A 19637-nucleotide genomic window follows, 5' to 3' on the forward strand; every position below is an offset into this window, starting at 1 on the left:
GAGGTGGAGCTTGCAGTGAGCCGAGATCACGCCACTGCACTCCAGCCTGGGTGACAGAGCAAGACTCCATCTCAAAAACAAATAAATAAATAAATAAATAAATAAATAAATAAATAAATAAATATAAAAAGCTAAAAATTAGGCCTTGCCTAGAGAAGAGAGTCACCCTGGATTCTAGCCTCATCTAATATGAGGCTTTCCCTATTTTCTCAGCTGAGGGGTAAGGACCCTTAGGACCTTGGAACTCCTGGATTCCACCTGCTGGTTGGAGCTTACAGGCAGGGGCCCCTGTGGGGCTGTGACGCCCTGTGTGATGTCATCAGGCTTTGTGAGGCGGACTGTACTGCCCTTTGAGTACTACTGTGTGGCCCGGCAACCCAGCACAACCAGGTATCTGCTTGGAACCCAGCCACCATAAAGCCTGCTAGCTAAAAAAAATTTTACATCTCTCAGTTCATTCAGCACAGACCCCTGCCTCATTCACCTGTGACTCTGCTTGGAAAATTCATCAGTTACAAAGCAGCCAATGCAATTATCTCAAGGGTAGGTGAAGTGAGCCCCATGTGCTAGAAGTGGGAACAAAGATGCGGGGAAACGTCTTTCACTTTGAATCAGCGGAAGCAGTACATCAAATCACTGCGTCTTGAAGGAGGTGCTAGCTCTGGGGATTAGGTTTAAGAAGATTTATTTTATTTTTTAAAGAAGGAGTAGCCTCCAAGCTGGTTACAACACCCTAAATGTGGACTGGGCATTGTAATGGCTTTAGTTCATGAAAAATAGGGAAACTTTTCATTACATGTGTCTTTATGCTGGTAGTGTTTATACAGTGATTGTATTACTTATTTGAAAAAAAATAGGGAAATAAAGGCCCTTAGCAGTGTCATAAAGTCCTAGATCTTATATGGAGATCAGTATTAAGATGGTCCTAGGAAAGCTAGGGGTTAAAAAATGCTGATTATAAACTGGGCACGGCAGCTGGCATCTGTAATTCCAGCTCCTGGGAGGCTAAGGTGGCAGGACCATGTGAGTCCAGGAGTTCAAGATCAGCTTGGATGAAAGAGTGAGACTCTGTCTTGAGAAAAAAAAAAAGAAAGAAAAAGAAAAAAAGTGTTATTTACAGAAAAATTAGTTGTGATATTATCTAAAGCATGGTCATGTTTTCCTGATTCAATAGACTCATATTTTTTAAAAAACTTGGCCAGGTACGGTAGCTCACGCCTGCAATCCCAGCACTTTTGGGGGCCGAGGCAGAAGGATCACTTGAGCTCAGGAGTTTGAGACCAGCCTGGGCAACATAGCAAGACCTCATCTCTATTTAAAAAAAGAAAAAAAACAGGCATGGTGGCACTCACCAGCCTGTAGTACCAGCTACTTGGGAGGCTGAAAGAGGAGGATCATCTGAGCCTGGGAAGTCAAGGCTGCAGTGAGCTGTAATTGGCCAACTGCACCCCAACCTGGGCAACAGAGCGAGACCCTGTCTCAAAAAAAAAAAAAAAGAAAAGAAAAAATAAAGAAAGAAACTCAATGACTGTAAATGCAGATTTAGGCTAGGGTTTTGGGGTGTTGGCGGGGGCATGTTGGTGACTATTAGCTGCATTCTTTTCTCTACAGGATTCTTTTGATCATCTGCTAAGTCTCTTTAGTGCACTTAAAATTTTATTTGCTGTACATATGAATCCTCATTGAAATATATTTTACAAATTCTGTGCTTTTCTAGCATTGAATTCAGCATCTTTTAGTGAAGAAAATAACTGAACATGGTTTTCTTCTGAAGACACAAAGTCCAAAGGCCAATCACATACCTCTTACATCGATCTCTTGGTAGGAGGGGTTTTCTGTGTTTTGTGGGAGTGTAGGGGGTGGGTTGGGAGGTGAGGTGCTTGTCACAGAGAAAACATAATATAAGAACTCATATTAGTAAAATAAGAAAATTAAGGAGGTTGGGGATATGTTCATAAGTGTTCACGTCTAAAGAGAATTCCCCCCAAGTTTTCCTGATGTATTAGAATCTTTCTAGAGAATAATTTATTTTTCAGTAATAATCCTATTGAGACAGGATTCTTTCAATGTCACTTTGCCAGCCGGACATTTCCCGGCTGGCAGCACCCGTCCCTGGGCCTCACTTGGCTCTAGGCTCACCTCTGGGCTTGCTCTCCCCACTCGACGCAGCAGGCTGCACTTGGCTGGCGCTACCGACCTAGATTCCGCGCGCACACACCACTCTGTGCTTAGCCCGTGGCTGGTCTGGGTGTGCCACAACCGTCTTCCACCTTGGGCACCAGCATCTGGATGAGGGGGAACATGGTGGTGCCTGAAAACTCAGAGATGCCAACCACCACAGAGCCCCAAGGGGTGTTACGGCTCTCACCTGGGGAGTCCCAAGGTCTGAGCCCCCAAGGACTGTTACAGCTCTCTCTCTCCTTCCTGCTACCTGCAGCATGGTGAAACGGGGTTGGGGAGGGGGGTGTGTTATGGCTTGTTTGGTTGCGGCAAACAGTGCAAGGGGTGTGTTGCAGCTCATTTATGCTACAGCTCATTCTGTCCCACCATCCTGCTCCAGCCCACTCCTCCTAGGCTGGCCCAGCCCTACCACCACTTCCCATGATGTGGGGTGGCCATCTGGCACTGGCAGAAGGTGGGAAGGTTACAGTGTTACAGCTCCTTTTGCACCCATCATTCGGTGGGTCCCAGGTCCTTGTCCTGCGTCCAAGAAGAATGAGGTTACACAGACACTGGAGAGTCAGCAAGGCAGAGAAGGGTTTTATTGAGCAACAGAACAGCTCTTGACACAAGAGGGGATCCAAAGTGGGTAGCCCTCTGTGTGAGAGGGGGCTCAAAGATGGATAGTCCCAACATGGGGCTGAGTCTGGGGTTTTCATGGGCTCAGAATGGGGAAGTACGTGCTGGAAAGAGCACCAGTCCTTCCAGGCGGGCCTGGAAATAACACCATTTGATTGGCTAGAAGGCATTGAGGAAGTTCTCACTCCAGTCGTGGACTCTGGCAACTCAGTTTTCAGGCTTTAAGCTGTCTTTGGCTTGAAGGTCAGATTTCACTGGGGACCTGCCCCTCTCTGCCTAGGAATTTGTCTGTCTCCTGTTGCTATCACTATCATATTAGTGCATGTGTTTATTTTGTATATTACATTTGGTTGTCTCCCCTTACCTTTTTTTTTTTTTAACTAGTTTCTAATTGCTTTTGGTTTTTAGAGAAAGTTGACATGGAAGTTAACTTTAGATAACTTTAAAATTTAGATATTTAATAGGGAGATGTGGTGGTAATGTAAATTAAAACAGTTTTATTCTCTTTTCAGGTGTCCTAATTCGCCATTTTCCCTAGTTAGAAGCTGCCTTCTTCTCTTTATATATTTGATACTTTTAATTGGCATAATCAAATATTTCATTTGTAAAGCGCTATTTATTCAATCAATGAATCTCTATTTTGCACCCAGGATCTTGGCCAGAGTGTTAAAGCCTGTGTCCTGGGGGATATTCCTGTTGTAATAAATGCTCCCAAATCAAAATTTACATTCCCTCTCCCTTAATCTGTATCCTCTGGACTCAGTCCCATATATACACCTTGCGTGCCTGCTGGTTCAAGATGGCTGATTCTGCAGCTCCTTTGGGAACACTCTCCTTCTTCCCTTAGCAGGGTAGCACTTTCCCACACAGGCTAAGTTGTAATGTGACCCTACTTATTGATCTGGTGGCCAGGAGGGTACTGGGGGGAAGGTCCTGAGGCAGGGCATGTGTTGCCTTGCAAAGCAGAGGAGGAGAGCTAGCCTTGTTGGGGAGCAGTGGGCCATTTCTGTAGGCTCAGAGGGTTCCTGTGGACCTGGGCCTTCCAGGTCTCTGGCGTGTCTCTACCCAGACATCCCCATCCCACGTGTCAGAGCCTCCCTCCTTCCCTGGATAGAAGACCAGCCAGGCTTGAGAATTCAACCTGCCCTGGAGCTCTGCTGCCCTGATAATCAGGCCCTGGGCAAGATCCTCAGCTCTCCCCACCCTTGGGTTGTAGGAAATGAGATCCTTCATATGCTAACAAGGGCCTCTGACTCTGTTAATTTGCTTTAAATTGGTGATTACCACCTTCAGCCTTCCCTGCCTTTTTCAGATGCAACCATGGCATCCGGCAATAGCCATCTACCTTGCAATATTTATAATTACTCCTCCCTGTTCCTCAGTCAAGCCACCAACGAGAACATTCCTTTCCACCTATATTCCATCCTGATTCACAGCCAGTGAGATTTTAACAAGCACATATCAGCCACAGTATGCCAGGGGCTTTCAGAACACCACCTTTCCACCGACAATGGGATGCTCAGGGCCAGCCGCCTGGAGGGTGGCTTAGCCCTAAAATCCCCTTTACAGCCCATTTTCCTGGACCATTAGCAACCATCATACTAGGTCAAGTTCCCCAGGAAGAAGACTCTTAGACTAAGATTTGCATGGAAAACTTTATTCGGAGCAGATCTGGGGACAAACACTGCAAGGCAGGGACACAAGTAGGTTCAATCAGAGGAAGAGGCTAGATGGCAGTGCAGCTTCCAGAAGAGACTCCACCCACCCCACAGGCAGCTTGCGCTCTCCAGAGTCCCCCCAGATAGACAAGGGAGCTGCACCCATTGACCAGTCTTTGAATGTGAGATCCCCAGGAACGGGGACACTTGGGCAAAGTGGCTTGCCTCAGTCATGAGCTGTGAGCCTGTGGCAGCTACTTCTCACGGCAGCTGGGAGAATGGGTGTCTCTGCCCTGAAAGCGGTGTCTGGGTAGCGCAGCACAGCATCCCATGTAGAAGACATCTTGTCCAGGTGAGTTCAAGTCTCTTTGAGGGGGCAATGTCCTGTTCTGGTGGTTTGATGCCATGGAATTGCTCTGGATACCAAGTTCTGTCAAGCAGCGTGGGTTTCCTACTGAAGCTACAATGTATATGCAAGCCAGTTCCTAGGACATGCCTAAGGTCAAAACCGTAGAGGTCAAAGCCAAGCATGGGGGTGTGTGCCTATAGCTCCAGCACTTTGGGAGGCCAAAGACGGAGGATCACTTGAAGCCAGGAGTTCGAGGCTGCAGTGAGCTATGATCATGCCAACTGCACTCCAGCCTGGGTGACAGAGTGAGACACCAACTCACAAACAAAACAAAGCCGTGCACAGTGGCTCACACCTGTAATCCCAGCACTTTGGGATTAATCCCTTGGGAGGCCAAGGCAGGCAGATTGCTTGAGCTCAGGAGTTCGAAACCAGCCTGGGTAACATGGCAAAACGCCAACTCTACAAAAAAAAAAAAAAAATACAAAAACTAGCCGGGTGTGGTGGTGGGCACCTGTAGTCCCAACTACCTGGGAGGCTGAGGTGGCAGGATCGCTTGAGCCAGGGAGGTAGGTCAAGGCTGCAGTGAGCCAAGATTGCACCACCGCACTCTGGCCTGGGTGACAGAGCTAGACCCTTTCTCAAAACAAAACTGTAGAAGCCAAATTCTGTTCTCAAGTTAGAGAGAGGACAAAAATGGGAGACAATACTAAATGTTCAAAGGCCAAGAGGACACTTGAGCAAATCAGAGTGTGGGTCGAAGGAGGACAGACGCTGAGGGTCCTAGAGCTTGGACTTACCTGCAGGGCCTAAGGCTCATTTCAGGGATTACCTTTTCCAGGTGCAGGGATGACATGTGATGGAAAGGGGCAGGGTCCAGGGGACAAGTGGCTGATGTATTCTTGTGTTTACCAGTATCCATGCTGTTTGATATGGTTTGCATTTCTAATCTGTTTAGAAAATCTTTATTTTAAAAATATTTTTCAGTGTAATGCATACATATAAAAAATAAAATAAAAACAAAATCTTATAAAGAAAATCAGCAGGTCCCTGCCCAATTCCTGCCCAGCCCCCAGTTCAACTCCCTCTTACAATCACTTTTGACTCTTCAATCTGTTTCTTATGATAGTTACCTTCTTTTTTTTTTTTTTTTTAATGGAGTCTCGCTCTGTTGCCCAGGCTGGAGTGCAGTGGTGTGATCTCGGCTTACTGCAACCTCCAACTCCCAGGTTGAAGCGATTCTCCCGCCTCAGCCTCCTGAGTAGCTGAGATTACAGGCGCGTGCCACCACACACAGCTAATTTTTGTATTTTCAGTAGAGACAGGGTTTTACCATGTTGGTCAGGCTGGTCTTGAACTCCTGACCTCGTGATCCACCCACCTCAGCTTCCCAAAGTGCTGGGATTACAGACCTGAGCCACAGAGCCCAGCCCACCTTCATATTTTAAATGGAGTTCTTAGACTTCTATTTTTTTATTAATTTTATACATCAACTTCATTTTTATTACATGACTTCCATTTCTTCTAGTTTATTTTTCCTTAAAAAAGTCTGTGTGATTTTCTTTTTTTTTCTTTCTTTTTTTTTTTTTTGGTTAATGCAGTAATCAGTGTTTGCATCTTACCACTCTGTAAATACTGTTCCTTAATTTTTACCATCAGCTGTGTCATCCACCTAAACTTCTCCATCCCACATACTCTTCCTTTCAACGGGGTTGCATTCAATGTCCTGGGTCCATGTCTGGGTTTTTGTTTGTTTGTTTGTTTGTTTGTTTAATAGACAGAGTCTTGCTCTGTCTCCCAGACTGGAGTGCAGTGGCATGATCTCAGCTCACTGCAACCTCCACCTCCCGGGTTCACACAATTCTCTTCCTCCAGCCTCCCAAGTAGCTGGGATTACAGGAGCCCACCACCATGCCCAGCTAATTTTTCTATTTTTAGTAGAGACAAGCTTTCACCATGTTGGCCAGTCTGGTCTCAAGTGATCCACCCACCTCGGCCTCCCAAAGTGCTGGGATTCCAGGAGTGAGCCACCATGTCCGGCCCATGTCTTCTTTATTTGCTTTTTCCTTTATTGCCATTTGCAATCCACAGGTAGTTTCCCAAAAAAAGAATACATGGAGAGTAATTTCTGTGAGCCCTTTACATAGCTGAAAATATTTTTATTCCACTCCCAAGCTTGATTAAATTTTGACTAGATCAAGAATTGATGCATAAAATTTCAAGCTGTTTTATAGTTTCACAATCCAGTGTTGCTGTTGAGAAGTTCGATGTCATTTTGACACTCTTTCTTGTCTCATTCATTATGTGGGGGGCATTCTGTGGGCCCCTTTAGTTCTGCAAATGTTTGTATGATTGCGTTGACAATTTCCTCTCCATTTTTCTCTCATCACTTTGTGGAACTCATTACTGGGTAGATGTTCTTTCTGCCTTCTAGAATGAAACACCACAGGTCTCAACTTTCTCTTAGGCTTCCCTCTGCCATTTTCTTGTGCATTTCAAAATATTCCTTTCCCACCATTTTTCTAATGATTTTTATTATGTATTTATTTTGAGATGGAGTCTCACTGTGTTGCCCAGGCTGAAGTGCAGTGGCACAATCTAGGCTCACTGCAATCTCGGCCTCCCGGGTTCAAGCCATTCTCATGCCTCAGCCTCCCGAGTAGCTGGGATTATAGACGTGGGCAATCATGCCCAGCTAATCTTTGTATTTTTAGTAGAGATGGGGTCTCACCATGTTGGCCAGGCTGGTCTCCAACTCCTGACCTCAAGTGATCCGCCCACCTCGGCCTCTGAAAGTGCTGGGATTACAGGCGTGAGCCACTGCGCCCAGCCATTTATTCTAATTTTTAAATGTGAACAATCATGTTTTAAATTGCAGCTTCCCCTTTTTATTCTCTCAATGCTCCTTTTTGATAGCCTGTTCCCCTGGTTGTATGAGTGTAGCACCTTCTTTGATCTCTCTGAGCAACCAACATCAATGTTTTGATATTTTCAAAGTTCTCATTTCTTTCTTCCCCTTTCTGGTTCTATTTGCATTTTCTTTCCTTCTGGAGGCTTTCCTCAAATGTCTCAGGCAATCCTTGGCAGCTGTAGGAGTCAGCTCCGGCTGCCATAACCAAGTCCAACAGACTGGGAGGCTTGGCCAACTCTGATTTTCCTACAGTTCTGGAGGCTGGAGTCGGCATCCAGCTGCCGGCAGGTTTGGTTTCCCCGAGGCCTGTCTTCAGGGCCTGCAGGTGGTTGCCTTCGCGCTGTGCCCTCACCGGGCTTTTCTCTGTGCAAGCACCTGCCTGGGGACACTTCCTCTTCCCATAAGGACACTGGTCCTATTGGAATTGGGCCCACCCTGTGACCTCATATAACCATAATTACCTCTTTAAAAGCTCTGTCTCCAAATGCAGTCGCACTGGGGCTTGGTGCTTCCACATGTGAGTTGCAGGGGGACACAGTTCCGTTCATTGCAGCATTCGATTCTGATATGGTTTGGCTGTGTCCCCACCCAAATTCTCATCTTGAATTCCCACGTGCTGTGTGAGGAACCCAGGGGTAGGTCATTGAATCATGGGGGCAGGTCTTTCCCATGTTGTTCTCGTGAGAGTGACTAAGTCTCACGAGATCTGATGGTTCTATCAGGGGGAATTTCCCTGCACAAACTCTCTCTTTGCCTGCTGCCATCCATGGTGTGGCTTGCTCCTCCTTGCCTTCCACCCTGATTGTGAGGCCTCCCCAGCCACATGGAACTGTAAGTCCATTAAACCCCTTTTCCTGTATAAATTACCCAGCCTCGGGTATCTTTATCAGTGTCGTGAAAACAGACTAATACAGATTCCAATCCCAAAGTGAGATGCCAACCAGCTGATTGGAATAGCTGAGTGTTGGGCCGACCTTGGCCACAGGTGTGCTGTCTTCAGGGGGACGACCCAGGGAGCCGCCTGCCTTATTGGAAGCTCTTACATTTCAGCATGTGGAGGTGTTTTCTCCAGGCCCTGTCTTCTCATCCCAGAACAATTCTATCAGTCCCACCTCAGACATAGCAACCTGGCTGCCGGGATCCTGTGTTGGAGGAAGGGAAGAGGACAGATGGACCCAGACACTCCACATCCACATATTCTAAGTGACACTCTTGGTTTTAGCCCCAAGTTTTCCTTTGTAGAGGCTCAGCCTCTACCAGTCTACTTCTCCAAAGAAGAAACCACTCTGACTCCTGCCTGGATTTTGCTGTGCAGGGCTGGGCGAAGAGAGCTGACTATTCTGAATACTAACATGTGGCTTTCCCCAAGCCCAAAGCCATGTGTCCACTGACTCACCAGGGGCCTCCAAGCCCCAAGCTGCTCCAGGGTTAGCAGCCTTGTTTCCACATCAGAGTCCTCTGTCTTTCCAAATTGTTACCACACGTCCAATAACGTTCTCGCCTCCAGACATGTTAAAATCTCATGTGCATTGATGTTCCCTCTACCGCTCTCTTTTCCCATGAGAGTTTTTAGCTTTATTCTTATTCACAGTTGAGTCAAGAGGGAGAGAAGACACACACACATTCAATCTATCATCTTTAAAGGAAACCTCTCAAGACTTTCTTCTTTCTTTTTAAAATAAATTACAATTTCAAACAGAAGGAAAATATAGAGAAAAATATCATGAGCACTCTGTGTTCTCATTTATCAAGCTCAATCAAATCACATCATTTTGCCACATTTTCTTCAGAGCTTTATAAAAAAATCAGCGTTAACAGTAGGAGGCTGGACATGGTGGCTCACACCTGTAATCCCAACACTTTGTGAGGCTAAGGCGGTAGAATCGCTTGAGCCCAGGAGTTCAAGGCCAGCCTGGGCAACATAGTGAGACCTTGTCTATACAAAAAAATAATAATAATTAGCCACGCGTGGTGGCATGTGCCTGTGGTCTCAGCTATTCAGGAAGCTGCGGTAGGAAGATCACTTGAGCCCAGAAAATCAAGGCTGCAGTGAGCCATGTTTGTGCCACTGCACTCTAGCCTGGGTGAGGGGAGTGAGACCCAGTCTCAAAAAAAAGGGATACAGTAGGAGTTCTTTATTCTCCTCCCCCCGACCATGGAGGTAATCACTGTTATGTAAATTCACTATTATATATATATATATATATAATCACTATTATGTAAATTTGGGTACATCATTCACATGCATGGTTTTTTCCCCATGCATTTGCTACATATTGGTGTACCCATAAATAATTGCACTGCTTTTCATGTTTTCCAAATTTATATCACACCCTACTTGCTTTTTGCACATGATGTTTTTTAGGCTTTACAGCACTAGTACACATAGCTGCAGCTGATTCATTTCCATCATTGAAAGAGTAGCCTCACTTTATTAGTTCTCCTGTTGGGGGAAACTTCAGTTGCATCTAATTTTCTTTTGTTCTTTTCTTTCTTTTTTTTTTTGTTTGAGACGGAGTTTCATTCTTGTTGCCCAGGCTGGAGTGCAGTGGTATGATCTTGGCTCACTGCAACCTCCGCTTCCCAGGTTTAAGCGATTTTCCTGCCTCAGCCTCCTGAGTAGCTGGGATTACAGGTGCCTGCCACAATGCCCGGCTAATTTTTCGTATTTTTAGTAGAGACAGGATTTCACCATATTGGCCAAGCTGGTCTCGAACTCCTGACCTCAGGTGATCCACCTGCCTCGGCCTCCCAAAATACTGGGATTACAGGCATGAGCCGCCACACCCGGCCAGTGTCTAGTTTTCACTATGACAAACATTACTTCAATAAACATTCTTGTACCTGTCTCATGATACATCTCTTTAGATGAGAGGTGCAACTTATGAGTCTCTTTAGGATATATCCCTAAGGATGGAATTGCTTTGTCGTATCATATACATATCTTCAACATGACTAGATATTGCCAAAACGATTGTGCCATTGTGCCATCCATCAGTGGTGGGCCACAGTACTCACTGCTCCCTTTATTTCCAGCATGTGATTGTGTGTTTTTACATTTTTAACAAGCTGCTTGAAGTCAAATCAGACTTTTTAGAGATCCATACTATCACTCCAAGGTAGACTGGATATGGATAAGGGATGAGTAAGCCTTCTTTGATGGTATTTCGTGTATGTACACGAGTATGGGCCGATGACTTGAAATGACACCGTATGTTTTATAAGCATGTTATACATTTTGATGTTCAGTAATCTTAGGAATATCAGCTTTAGGAATTTGTGCTAATAGAAATAAGGACACACTTTACGTATATGATAAGGGCCATCAACGTGATTGTTTTTAAAACACTAAAAATGGAATTTAAGCCAAGTAGGTGATCTACAAACCATTGGAATATCTAATGCTGCTTCTCTTAAATCATTCTGATTTAGGAAATTGAAAAATGGACCTTTGAAAATGCTAGATTTACAATGAGAAATGCCATAATTCAATGTTTATTCTATGGGTCCTTGACATTTGGGATCTGGACAGCTCTGTTATTCATATATTTGCACCATAATCATGTGAGCAGCTGGCAGAAGAAAAGCCAGGAGCCTCTGTCAGCTTGGTCCCCTGGAAAAAAAGTGCATCAGCAAATTATCTATGGCTCAGAGCAAATACCAAAACCTCATGTAATAGTCAAAAGGACTGATGAAGATAAAGCAAAGTCTATGTTAGGTAAGTGTTTGGATTTTTTTCCGTTAGCCATTTGAAGGGGAAAATGTACAACAATATTTAATATTTGGAAGAGTACGAGAATATCCTTTTTAAAGCAATTTACTTTTTAAGATATAAATTATTTTATATACATGTATATATCTATACATAGAAAATAATAAAACAAGTATGCATGCATTTACCACTTAAATTTATCATTTTAAATATAGTTTTGCTATATTTGCTTCAGAGAGCTTTCTGTTTTTCCAAGAAGTAAGTTGTAATAGTACAGTAAAAACTCCACCTCCCTCCCGTCCCCACGCCACCCTCAGAGGTTGTCTGACCTGAATTGATGGGTGTCTTTCTCATGCATGTCTTTCCACTTCCTCTGTATATTATCCCTAAGCAAAATATTGTGTTCTATATTTTTAATATATTTTTAGGTATTCTGATACACATCTTTTTGGAATTTGCTTTTGTCCCTCATCACTGTGTTTGTAAGATTATTTTTCCATGTTCCCACACATGAAGACCTAGTTTTGCCAGGCATGGTGGCTCACACATGTAATCTCGACACTTTGGGAGGCCAAGGCAGGAGGATCACTTGAGGCCAGGAGTTCAAGACCTGCCTGGGGAACATAGCAAGACCCCAACTCAACAAAAATAGTGATAAAAACTAGCCAGGTGTGGTGGTGCATGCCTGCAGTCCCAGCTACTTGGAGAGCTGAGGTGGAAGGATCGCTTGAGCCCAGGAAGTCAAGGTTACAGTGAGCTATGATTGGGCTACTATACTCCAGCCTGGGCAACAGAGTGAGATGCTGTCTCAAAAAAAAAATAAATAAATAAAATACAAATATGAAGACCTAGTTTAACAAAATAAACCCAAAGAAAGATGAAGAAAATAAGAGTAGAAATTAAAGCCTTAACACACAGGCCTACTATTTCTGTGGATCCCTGCTCTGAACGGCCCTCCCACTAGATGACTAGGTAGGTGTGGGCCTGAAACCCTACCCTAAGCACTACTCCAGCAAGTGACACAAGACAGCCCCTTGGCAGGTCTCCTGCTCATTTCCCCGAGGTCACACCCTAATTCTGGTTCTCAGTCTTACCACTCGGATGGTGAGAGAAAGGAGAGAAACAGCAAACCAAGGGTGAGTGCCAGGGGGACAGTGTTGCTTTCTGGGATGTGAGTAGAACCTGATTCTCTGCCAAGTGAAACAAGTATTGGGATGGCCACACTGTTTCCCAGAGTAGCTGGGCCACTTTACGTGAGTGTACGAGAATCGCATTTTCTCTGGATCTTTGCCAACACTTGACATGGTCCAGTTTTTAAATTTTAGTTATTCTAATGGGTGAGTAAAGCCATCTCTTTGGTCTTAATTTGTATTTCCCTGATGACTAATGATTTTGAGCACATTTTCATGTGCTTGATAACCACTCATATATTGTCTTTTGTAGAGTATCTTTTGGAATCTTTTGTCTATTTTTAAATGGCATGTTTTTCTTCTTAATTTTTAAGACTTCTTTATATATTCTAAATTCAAGTTTCTTGATATGTGAGTTTCAAATGTTTTGGACAAATATGTAGTTTGTCTTTTTATTCTCTTTAATGTGTTATTCAAAAAGCACAATTTTACATTTTAAAATTTTTGGTTTTTTATTTTTCATAAGTTCCCAAAATGCCTCACAATGTTACATTTTGGTGCTGTTCAATAAATCCCATTTTCTTGTATGATTTATGGTTTTTATGTTTCATCTGAGAAACCTTTGCTTACCTCAAGTTCACAAAGATTTCATTCTATGTTTTCTTTTGGAAATGAATTTAAAGTTTTAGGTTTCACATTAAGGCCATGATCTATTTCGAGTTAATTTTTGTGATGATGTGAGGTAAGAATAAATGCTCATTTTTTCCATATGGATATTGTGAGAAACAAACTCACCCATCCAAACCCAATGAATGGACTCAGAGACCCAGAGAATGGTGAAAGTGAGACTTTTAATGGCGGTGATGCAAGATCGGGTGTCTGGCACGCAGACACAGCCAGCACAGTTTCAACCAGCAATGTATCCCCTATTGCGCAGATCCCTGCCCGGTTCCTCAGAGACTGAGTACTATGAGGTCACGATCTTCCCGGACGTCGCCTATCGATTGTTAGACAGGGGCTTCAAGTATGTTCTTTAGGGTCTTTCTGCTGCATTTTATTGCAGCCCACAATGCATTGCAACTCTCTCAGGACTCTTCAAACATTTGATTTATGGCCCTAGTGGCTGCACTTAGCTGATAAGAAAGGGTACAATTACCTATGTTGCAAGCTAAACAAAACTAAATTTTTGTTTTGTTTTGTTTTTGAGATGGAGTCTCGCTCTGTCGCCCAGGCTGGAGTGCAGTGGCACGATCTCGGCTCACTGCAAGCTCCGCCTCCTGGGTTCACGCCATTCTCCTTCCTCAGCCTCCCGAGTAGCTGGGATTACAGGCACCAGCCGCCACGCCTGGCTATTTTTTTTGTATTTTTAGGAGAGACGGGGTTTCACCGTGTTAGCCAGGATGGTGTTGATCTGACCTCGTGATCCACCCACCTCGGCCTCCCAAAGTGCTGGGACTACAGGCGTGAGCCACTGCGCCTGGCCCCAAAACTGAATTCTTTGGTGGATGGGGAGGGGGTAGTTGGGGGGGCCCCCACCAATAGACGCCTGGCCGCTGGGTGAAAGGGAAAGCAGGAAGGGGCGGGGGGTTGGGGAGGGTGCTCAGTACATTCTGCTTCTTTATCTCCCTATTTCCATGTAGCCTGCTTAAACCTATACTAAGCCACTTAGAATTGAAAATGGACCATCACATATAGGTTATTTTCTACAGATAATCCAGTTGATCCAACACCATTTGTTGATAAACTTCCCTTTCCCCACTGATACAATCAGAATATTTATCCCTCCATGTCTCATGTTGAAATTTGTCCCACAATGTTGAAGGTGGAGCCTGGCAGGATGTGTTTGGGTTACGTGGCCAGATCCCTCATGAATGGCTTGGTGCCTGCCTACAGTAATGAGCTCTCCTTCTATTAGCTCATGGGAAAGCTGGTCGTTTCAAGAGCCTGGCATCCCCCGCTCCTTGCTCCCTCTCTCACCACGTGACCTGCCTGTTTCCCTTTTACCTCCTGCCAAGATTGGAAGCTTCCTGAGGCCCCCACCAGGAGCAGATGCTGGCTCAATGCTTCCTGCAGAACTGTGAGCCAAATAAATCTCTTTTCTTTATAAATTACCCAGCCTCAGGTATTCCTTTATAGCAATTCCTTTATAGCAATTCCTTTAAAGCAATACTAAAACACCCACCTTTGCCAAGAATTATTTGACCATTTTTGCACAGATCGATTTCTGAATTCTATTCTGGTTCTTTTAAAAAATTGTTTTGGTTATTCTAGATCTTCTCTTTCCTGCATCACTGCTAGTAAGCCTTTACTTATATGACTCTAATTACATTTTCTTGCAGGTACAGATTTTAACCATACAAACCCAGAACTTCATAAAGAACTTTTAAAATATGGATTTAATGTAATTATCAGTAGAAGCTTGGGCATCGAAAGAGAAGTGCCAGATACCAGGAGTAAAATGTATGTTGTCTCTCTCTTTCTCTCATTCTCTAGATAGATAGATAGATAGATAGATAGATAGATAGATAGATAGATAGAAAACAGTTACTAACCAGATTTTAATTTTATCATACTAGAAATGTTATAGATTCCTATTTTTAGGACTTGAAGTCAGATAATGTCAAGATTCTATTTCAAGATTCTAATGCCTACAGTGTAGAGAATGTCTTCTTCGTGGGCACAAAATGTGTTCTAGAGGCTTCCAAGAATTGAGTTACCCACAGATCTTTTTATTAAATCACCAATAAGGGCTTCTGGCCAAAGGGGCATTCATTCCTGATAGAAAATGCTCTGGACAGCTACCTTTTATTCCCCAAAATTTACTTTTTTCAAAAAAATTGTTCCTTCAATTGTTGCATTAATAATTATTATGTTAATGATTAACATAATCATTGTTATGTGATAAAATACACATAACATAAAATTTGCCATTGTAATCCTTTTTAAATGTACAATACAGACATTCACATTGTGCAGCCATCGATACCATCCATCTCCAGAACTCTCTCACCATCCCAAACTGAAATTCTGTACCTGATATGGTTTGGCTCTATGTCCCCACCCAAATCTTGTCTTGAGTTGTAATCCCAGGTGTCAAGGGAGGGACCTGGTGGAAGGTGATTGGATCATAGGGGTGGTTTCCCTCATGCTGTTCTCATGATAGTGAGGGAGTTCTCATGAGACCTGATGATTTTAAAAGTAGCAGTTTCCCCTGCATTCTCTCTCTCTCTCTCCTGCCACCATGTAAGACATGCCTTGCTTTCCCTTCACCTTCTACCATGATTGTAAGTTTCCTGAGGCTTCCCAGCCATGTGGAACTGAGTCAATTAAACCTCTTTTGTTTAGCAATTACCCAGTCTCAGGTAGAATCTTTATAGCAGTGTGAAAATGGATTAATACAGAAAATAGGTACCAGGAGTGGGGCACTGCTATAAAAATACCTAAAAATGTAGAAGCAACTTGGGAACTGGGTAACAGGCAGAGGTTGGAATAGTTTGGAGGTCTCAGAAGAAAAGAGGAAGAGTGGGAAAGTTTGGAATTTCCTAGAGACTTGTTGAATGGCTTTGGTAAAAATGCTGATAGTGATAAGGACAATGAAGTCCAGGCTGAGGTGGTCTCAGATGGAGATGAGGAACTTGTTGAGAAATGGAGTAAAGGTGACTCTTGTTATGCTTTAGCAAAGAGACTGGTGGCATTTTGCCCCTACCCTAGAGATCTATGGAACTTTGAACTTGAGGTTTGGAAAATTTGCAGGTGACTATGTGGTAGAAAAGAAAAACCCATTTTCTGGGGAGAAATTCAAGCCCAATCCAGCTGCAGAAATTTGCATAAGTAATGAGGAGCTGAATGTTAATAGCCAAGACAATGGGGAAAATGTCTCCAGGGCATTTGAGAGATCTTCATGGCAACTCCTCCCATCACAGGCCCAGAGGCCTAGAAGGAAAAATGATTTTGTTGGCCAGGCCCAGGGCCCTGCTGTTCTGTGCAGCGTTGGGACAAGGTGCCCTGTGTCCCAGCCACTCCAGCTCCAGCCATGGCCAAAAGGGACCAAAGTACAACTAAGGCTGTGGTTTCCGAGGTTGCAAGCTGCAAGCCTTGGTGGCTTCCATGTGGTATTGGGCCTGTGGTGCACAGAAGACAAGAGTTGAGCTTTGGGAGCCTCCACCTAGAATTCAGAGGATATATGGAAACACCTGGATGTCCAGGCAGAAGCCTGCTGCAGGGGCAGAGCCCTCATGGAGAACCTCTACTAGGGTAATGCAGAGGTGAAATGTGGAGATGGAGACACCAAACATAGTCCCCACCGGGGCAATGCCTAGTGGAGCTGTGAGAAGAGGACCACCTTCCTTCAGACCCCAGAATGGTAGATCCACCAACAGCTTGCACCATGCACTTGGAAAAGACACAGGCACTCAACACCAGCCCTTGAAAGCAGCTGCGGGGGATGTACCCTGCAGAGCCACAGAAGCAGAACTGCCCAAGGCCTTGGGAGCCCACCCCTTGCATCACTGTGCCCTGGATGTGAGACTTGGAGTCAAAGGAGATCATTTCAGAACTTTAAGATTTAGGGGCCGGGCACTGTGGCTCAAGCCTATAATCCCAGCACTTTGGGAGGCTAAGGCAGGTGGATCACGAGGTCAGGAGTTCAAGACCAGCCTGGCCAGGATGGTGAAACCCCATCTCTACTAAAAATACAAAAAAAAAAAAAAAATTAGCCAGGCACGGTGATGCGTGCCTATAGACCCAGCTACTCGGGAGGCTGAGGCAGGAGAATTGTTTCAACCCAGCCAGCAGAGGTTGCAGTAAGCCAAGTTCACACCACTGCACTCCAGCCTGGGTGACAGAGCAAGCTCCGTCTTACAAAAAAAAAAAAAAAAAGAAGATTTAATGTCTGCCCCGCTGGGTTTCAGACTTGCATGGGGCCTGTGGCCCCTTTGTTTTGGCCAATTGGCCAATTTCTCCCATTTGGAATGGGAATATTTACCCAATGCCTGTACCCCTATTGTATCTTGAAAATAACTAACTTGTTTTTTATTTTATAGGTTCATAGGAGGAAGGGACTTGTCTCAGATGAGACTTTGGACTTGGATTTTTGGGTTAATGCTGGAATGAGTTAATACTTCGGGTGACTGTTGGGAAGGCATGATTGGTTTTGAAATGTGAAATGAGATTTGGGAGGGGCCAGGGGCAGAATGATATGGTTTGGCTGTGTGTCCCCACCCAAATCTCATTTGAATTGTAATCCTCAGGTGTCGAGGGAGGGGCCAGGTGGGAGGTGATTGGATCATGGGAGTGGTTTCCCCCATGCTGTTCTCATGTTAGTGAGGGAGTTCTCATGCGACCTGATGGTTTTTAAAGTGGCAGTTTCCCCCGTGCTCACTCTCTGTCCTGCTGCCATGTAAAATGTACCTTGCTTCCCCTTCACCTTCTGCCATGATTATAAGTTTCCTGAGGCCTCCCCAACCATGTGGAACTGTGGTCAATTAAACCTCTTTTGTTTAGAAATTACCCAGTCTCAGGTGGTATCCTTATAGCAGTGTGAAAACGAAGTAATATAATACAGTACCCAATAAACAACAACTCTCCATTTCCCAACCCTAGCACTTCCTGGCAGTCACCATTCTACTTTGTGTGTCTATGAATTTCATTACTTTAAGTACCTCATATAAGTGGAATCATGTAGTATTTGTCTTTTTTTGTGACTGGCTTATTTTGCTTAGCATGATGCCCTCAAGGTTCATCTATGTTGTAGTGTGTGTGTGCTAATGCGTTTTTAGCATCTTTAAGTTCTGATGGTTTCCAGACAAAAAGTGCCAATATTCTCCTTTAACTAAATGAGAAGTACTTACATTAAGGAATATCCATGAAACAGGAGAAAGCAGGGCCACTTTGCCTTGTTGCAACTTGTGTGCAACACAAACATTTGAAGCCACAAATATCACTTATGATGTGGTACACTCAAGAGACATGGAGTTTGTACATGATGACACAATGTATCTGGGTCATGATAAAATAAAAAACTTAAATTTACTCAAACCATAGAACATGGTATTAACATAGAGAACAATATTTCACTGAACTGAATATTTACTACAAAGGTCACCATTTTAACATATCTTTTAGGTTATGAATTTCTCTCTGTATCATCATTTGTTCTCCCTAAATCTAACCTTCTAAAATAGTATGGTTGCTTTTGCTTCCCTTCCCCCATCACATGATTACTGTTCAGAAAAACAAAGTTTAGAGAGATTTGTCCAGAAAGAAAAGTGGACTTGGCAGTTTTAATATTTAAAATATAACTTATTTAATAGGAAATTCAATTCTGTACAAAGAACCCACTACTATGTTTAAAAATTAACTTCTAAGAGCAGCTACCACTATCTGGAGTCCAACCAGATTTTTAGCCATTATTGTAATAGCCATATTATTTCATTAAATGGAATTTTCATTTTAGCTTTCCATTACTTTTTTAAAAAAATGTAATTTGGTCTCATAAAATGAGTTTGGAAGTGTTTCTTCCTCCTTAATTTTTTGGAAGAGTTTGAAAAGGATTGGTATTTATTCTTTAAATAAATTCAGTAGTGAACCCATTAGGTCCTGGAGTTTTCTTTGGTGAGAGATTTTTATTCCTGACTGAATGCCCTTACTCATTTTTAGTCTGTTCAGATTTTCAGTTTCTTCATGATTCAGTCTTGATAGGTTGTATGTTTCTGGGAATTTATTCATTTCTCCTAGGTTATCCAATTTGTTGGCATATAATTGTTCATAGTAGTCTTTTATGATTCTCTGTTTTTTCTGTGATATCAATTATGTCTCTTCTTTCACTTCTGGTCTTGTTTTTTTGAGTCTTCTTTTTTCTTAATTAGTCTAGCTAAAGGTTTGTCAAATTTGCTTATCCTTTTAAAAACCCAACTCTTTGTTTGGTTTGTCTTTTCTATTGTTTTCCTAATCTCTATTTCATTTATTTCTGCACTTATCTTTGTCGTTTTCTTTCTTTTACTAAATTTGGGCTTAGTCTGCTGTCTTTTTCTTGTTCCTTCAGGTATAACATTAGGTTGTGTGTTTGGAAACTTTCTTC

At 43.5% G+C, this 19637-nt stretch overlaps 1 protein-coding gene across 1 annotated transcript in view; it reads left to right on the plus strand.

Moving 5' to 3' along the window:
- The first annotated feature begins 355 nt into the window (after positions 1-355).
- GALNTL5 (polypeptide N-acetylgalactosaminyltransferase like 5) overlaps positions 356-19637 on the plus strand; it is a 60734-nt gene continuing 41452 nt past the window's right edge. Inside the window, 4 exon segments of the mRNA XM_055392451.2 lie at positions 356-543; positions 1718-1821; positions 11150-11435; positions 14899-15019. Of these exon segments, the coding sequence (XP_055248426.1) occupies positions 11189-11435; positions 14899-15019 (368 nt within the window). The 5' untranslated portion in view covers positions 356-543; positions 1718-1821; positions 11150-11188.

The sequence above is a fragment of the Gorilla gorilla genome, chromosome 6 (genome assembly GCF_029281585.2).
Source record: "Gorilla gorilla gorilla isolate KB3781 chromosome 6, NHGRI_mGorGor1-v2.1_pri, whole genome shotgun sequence".
In the NCBI taxonomy this organism is placed as follows: Eukaryota; Metazoa; Chordata; class Mammalia; order Primates; family Hominidae; genus Gorilla; species Gorilla gorilla.